The sequence below is a fragment of the Propithecus coquereli genome, unplaced genomic scaffold (genome assembly GCF_000956105.1).
Source record: "Propithecus coquereli isolate 6110/MARCELLA unplaced genomic scaffold, Pcoq_1.0 Scaffold139, whole genome shotgun sequence".
Classification (NCBI taxonomy): domain Eukaryota; kingdom Metazoa; phylum Chordata; class Mammalia; order Primates; family Indriidae; genus Propithecus; species Propithecus coquereli.
Genome location: NW_012138191.1, coordinates 243,882 through 248,757, shown reverse-complemented (window position 1 = coordinate 248,757; position 4,876 = coordinate 243,882). Strand labels below are relative to the sequence as shown.

Here is a 4,876-nt window from a genome sequence, read left to right as displayed (position 1 = left end):
CAGAATGCAGGAACCACTGTATCACTCCATTTAATGGTCTAAAATTGTATACTTCTTAACAGAGAACTTGGTAAAATATGATCACATAATATTTATCATTAATATATCAGAATATCTTTCAATAAAATAAAATTTTCTTTGCCTTTTAATGAGAAACCTTGCAGGAGGTCCCAAAATACAGATTTTGATTTTAATAAACCTAAGTGCCTCATCCTAATCCCTTTGCCCTTTGGGCTCATGGGTGGAAATAAGGTGGGACTTTGATACGGATTCTCACTTAAAAGGCAAGGAAGCACTTGAGCATCTGGCTGTATAAGAAGGTCGTGTTAGCCCCACCTATGTGGAGGTTCTTGCATACCTGAGGGAAGGGAGGCAGGGAACGTTACCTTTGGAATGCACATTGTGGGCTCGGACAAGCGAGGATAGGTGTAGGAGTTGTACGAGTGTCCTTGGGGATGGGTTTTAAATGCACTTGCTCCGTATGGCATCATTGGTTCCTGGAGCCCCGAGCCTGACCTGGACCTCTGGCGCATGGCCGGCTGAGGGCTCATCTGATTCAAATACGATGACTTTGGCCTCCTGTCATAGTCATCCAGGCTGGGTCCCCATTCGCTTTCGCTGTATGCCAGACTCTCCTTGGAGTACCCGCTGGTCCCTGCAGTTCTAGAAGGCGTGAATTGGAATGGGTAATCCAGAGGGGAGCTACTTGAGGCTCTGTGATACCCCCACTTGAGGTCGCCATATTCACCTGGTTTGCTCAGCGAGTCCAAGTGTGTGTGATAATCGACGGGAAACCTGGCAAGATCGGATTTCAAAGGCTTCATCTCAGAATAGTAGGCCTCGCCATGTTTCATTTTCATGAAGTGCCCATTTTGCTTGGTCGCGTGGCTGCCTTTATAATACAGATCCAAATCATCTCCATAGAGACTTTTTTCTCTGTACTTCTCGGCCGTGTAGTCAGCGGTAGTGTCAGATTCGCTGGAATACTGTGAGAAGGTGATGAAGCCGTTTTCTTCCGAATGGCCTGGCCCATGGCTGGAGGCTCCCTGATCTGGGGTTGGGGGGCTTTCTTTCCTTAGGGAGTTGGAGCGGGTCACAGAGATGTTGTCGAAATCCTCCAACAGGCCATTGATGGACGTTTCCTTGCAGGGCTTGTTTCCTCTAACGATTGTCTGGGAATAACAAAGGGAATATTGTTTAAAGAAAACATTTCATGTGTTTAAATTGATGGAGGAATCCCACCTCCACTCCATCCAATTTAAATCACAGAAGAAAATAAGACTTCAGGAACATTTCATTAAAAAAAATGACAAAAAAATTCTTGATTTATTTCAGTGGAGAAATAAATCAAATATTAAATACTAATCTCAAATTGCACATTTGTCCTTATCTATCTCAATAGAGAGATCAATTAATCATCAAAAGCCAATTAGAACATGCTATAGGCTACCACTGTTTTATTTACCAGTTTATGGACAAACCCCCTCCCTCTGTTCTTCCACCTAAATCATAAACCCTGATCATCCAGCAATGAGCTGACAATTATAATTTAACAGTCTATAACTGTTTGGTTATAAAAAGCATATTTATTATTTTTTTACATTCCTTAGTCAGATGATTTGCAAAACCAGTAAGCAGTCACTTGAATATTAACATAGCTAGAAACGGGTATACATTTCTTTTTACCCTTTTAAGGAAGACACATAATAATTGAGGTTATGAGATTTTATAGAAAAGGAAGGCACTTTCTGAAACTGTAAATAAGGAACGGCATGAAGAGTACTTGTGTGATTTAATTTACGGTCAAATGTGATTTTCTTATTAAGTGTACAACTGTACTGTTTGCTCTGGCCACACTTCTATGTATCATCATTGCTGAATTTTGGATGGCTTAGTAATGATGTGGTTGTACCTGGATCTTAGGGACAAATTGTTCCCTTCAATGAACCTAAATAACTCCCGAATACCAGGAACTGAAAGACATTGCAAACTACTTAGAAAGCCTGTCAGCTGTGCCTTGACAATGACAAGGTTCGCAGCAAAATATGATGGGGGTGGATGAAAGAACAAAGAACAAAGTGTTGTGACTTCAGACTTCCAGGATTTTAAGAGAAAAATACCTCTGAGCAAATAGCAAGGAGTTCTAAGCCATCTCGGTTAGTACAATAGAAGATTTCAAAAGGGAGGAAGAAGTCTAGGTTCTCCTACAGCTTAGGTTTTATAGATCAGTGCTTCTCAAACTATCCATAGTGAAAGACAAGGTTTTGTTTTCTTCCTCCCAAACAGTCCCTGACTAATACTTTTGGTCTATACCTTTCTCTTTTAAATAAGCTTTTTATTTTAAAATAGTTTTAGAGCAATAGAAAAATTGTAAAGAGAGTACAGAGAGTTCTCATAGACCCCTCATCCATTTCCCCCTATTGTTAATATCTTGCACTATTATTAATGAAACTCCACATTTATATGGATTTAATTAGTTTTCTCCCAGGGTTCCAGGATCCCCTCCAGGACCACTCATTATATTTAGTTGTCTTGTCTCCCGAGTCTCCTCTGGTCTGAGACTGTTTCTCAGACCTTCCTTGTTTTTGATGACCTGGACAGTTTTGAGGAGTACTGGTCAGGTATTTTGTAGAATGTCTTTGCATTGGATTTGTCTGATGTTTTTCTCATGGTGAAATTGGGGCTATTGGTTTTGAGGAGGAAGACCACAGAGTAAGGTAGCAATTTCATCACCTGATATCCAGGGTACATACTATCAACATGACTTACCACTGATGAGAGTGGCCTTGATTACCTGGGTGAGGTAATATTTGCCAGGTTTCTTAACACTGTAAAGTTACACTCCCCTCCGTAATCCCTCCTTTCTATATATTGTATTTTTTAGAAACAAGTCAATGAGTGTAGCCCATACTCAAGGGGTGGGGAATTAAGCTCTACCCCTTTGGGTATGGAGGGTATTTATATAAAGTATTTGGAATTTTTCTGCACAGGAGACCTGCTTATTTTCCCTGATTTATCTATTTATTCAATCATTTATTTATATCAGTATGGATGAACTCAAGGGTATTTATTTTATACTTTGGATTATTTATAATCCAACACTATGTTATTTGCTTTGTTGCTCAAATGGTTCTGGCTTTTGTCATTAAGAGTTCTTTCAGGGTGGCTACTGTGTCTGTCCCTTTGATAATCCCCCTTTTATTTTTTGAGTAGTTCCTTACTTTCTGTCACTACAAGAAGCTCTGGGCTTGTCTTGTATTTTCTCGGCCCCTGACCTCAAATCATCCATTTCTCCAAGGAGTCTTGGTTCCTTTTATTGGAGAATGGTATTAGAAATGAAAATCTGGGTTGTGAGTAGACTCATTGCTGCTGGGTGTCATCACTTCCAGGTGAACAGAGCTGGGAAATATATGTTTGTATACTAATCTATGTATATGTACATAACTGTAATTATATCTTTCCATCTGTATCTATATTAAGCTAAACATGGATTCATACTGATGTCTCTGAATCTAATCTAGTATCATATGGTTCATTATAGCTTTTTCCTTACTTATTTGTAATTTTCTTCTCTAACAGTAGAAAACCTGAATCCTACCAGCTGTCATTCATTCACTTATTCAGTCTCCATATAATTGTACAGAAGTTTCAGAATTACTAAGTCACTCTACCATGGGAAACAGCTTTACCAACTAGAGTACAATGTTTACAACCAGTTCTTTTTGACTTTAGTCTCACAGTTTCCATTCAAAGCACTGTTTTCCAAAGTTACTGAGGTTAATATCCTTTTTTTCTGTTCCCCCTTCAATGAGGTTATGTTAGACATGTGTAATTGTTGGATTCTTTTCTCAGTCTGCATTCTATCCTGGGATCCTCTGGTTTTCTGGTTGGCATTTTGTTTTTTTGAAACTGCATACATTAGTTCACTCTGCGTTCTACAAAGTTCTATGGGTATTGACAAACTCAAAGCGTCATGTATTCACCATTACAGTGCCATACAGATCAGTTCCACCACCCTGAAAAATAATTCCTGAGCTCCCCCTAGTCAAACACTATCCCCTCCCCAAATCCTTGTTACCAATGATCTGTTTTCTATCCTTATAGTTGTGCCTTTTCCAAAATATCATGTGGATGGAATCACACAGTCTGGAGACTTTCAGTTTGGCTTCTTTCACTTAGCAAAATACATTTAATATTCATCCAGGTTGTTCATGAATTAATAGCCTATCCCCCCCCCTTTTTTGTTCGCCTATTCTTTTTTATTCCATTGTAGGGAATGCCGCCATTATTGGAGATTGTGGTGCATAAATTGATTGATCGAGTGCCAAAATAGGTGCTGTTCTGTTGGAGCATCCCCCAGAGAGAGAATTATAAAGTCCCCCTCTGAGGGAGCTTTCCTCAGAGCAATAGCATCCATGTCTATCTCAGAGATTAACCTGGGAGAAACAATATCTGTGAACAGGGAAGGGTGAGCAGCCTTGGAAGAGGAAAGGATGAAATGGACATCTTCTAATGCATTAACTATGAATTCTAATCACCCAGCCTCAAAAATATCAAGTCTGTTTGAGTATCTTCCTAGTTCATTTCAGTTGTATGTCATTTCCCTGTTTATCACTTCTCTATTTGCTCAGGATGCTTTTCAAGCCCTCTTAGACATATGTCCCACCACCTCCTGTTGATTTAAACTCTTGGCCGCCTCTTCTATTCAATAAGGCTTTGGACAGATTTTTAAGAAAATAGTAGCAGTTTGTTTACATCACAGTGTATCAATAAAAGTCTTTTAGCCAGCATTCTGGACAGAAATTATACTCTTGCACATTCCTACTTTCTCTTTTTATGAACAAATTACTCAAATAAAATGTTATTGGGAATTCAT

At 39.2% G+C, this 4,876-nt stretch overlaps 1 protein-coding gene across 3 annotated transcripts in view; it reads right to left on the bottom strand.

Annotated features, from left to right (window-relative positions):
• The window catches only part of PAK7 (p21 protein (Cdc42/Rac)-activated kinase 7), a 189,925-nt gene that overhangs the window by 36,800 nt on the left and 148,249 nt on the right, over positions 1-4,876 (bottom strand). For all 3 annotated transcript variants that reach the window (XM_012639253.1, XM_012639252.1, XM_012639254.1), the window contains one exon: positions 387-1,172. In XM_012639253.1, the coding sequence (XP_012494707.1) occupies positions 387-1,172 (786 nt within the window). The remainder of the gene's footprint in view (positions 1-386; positions 1,173-4,876) is intronic.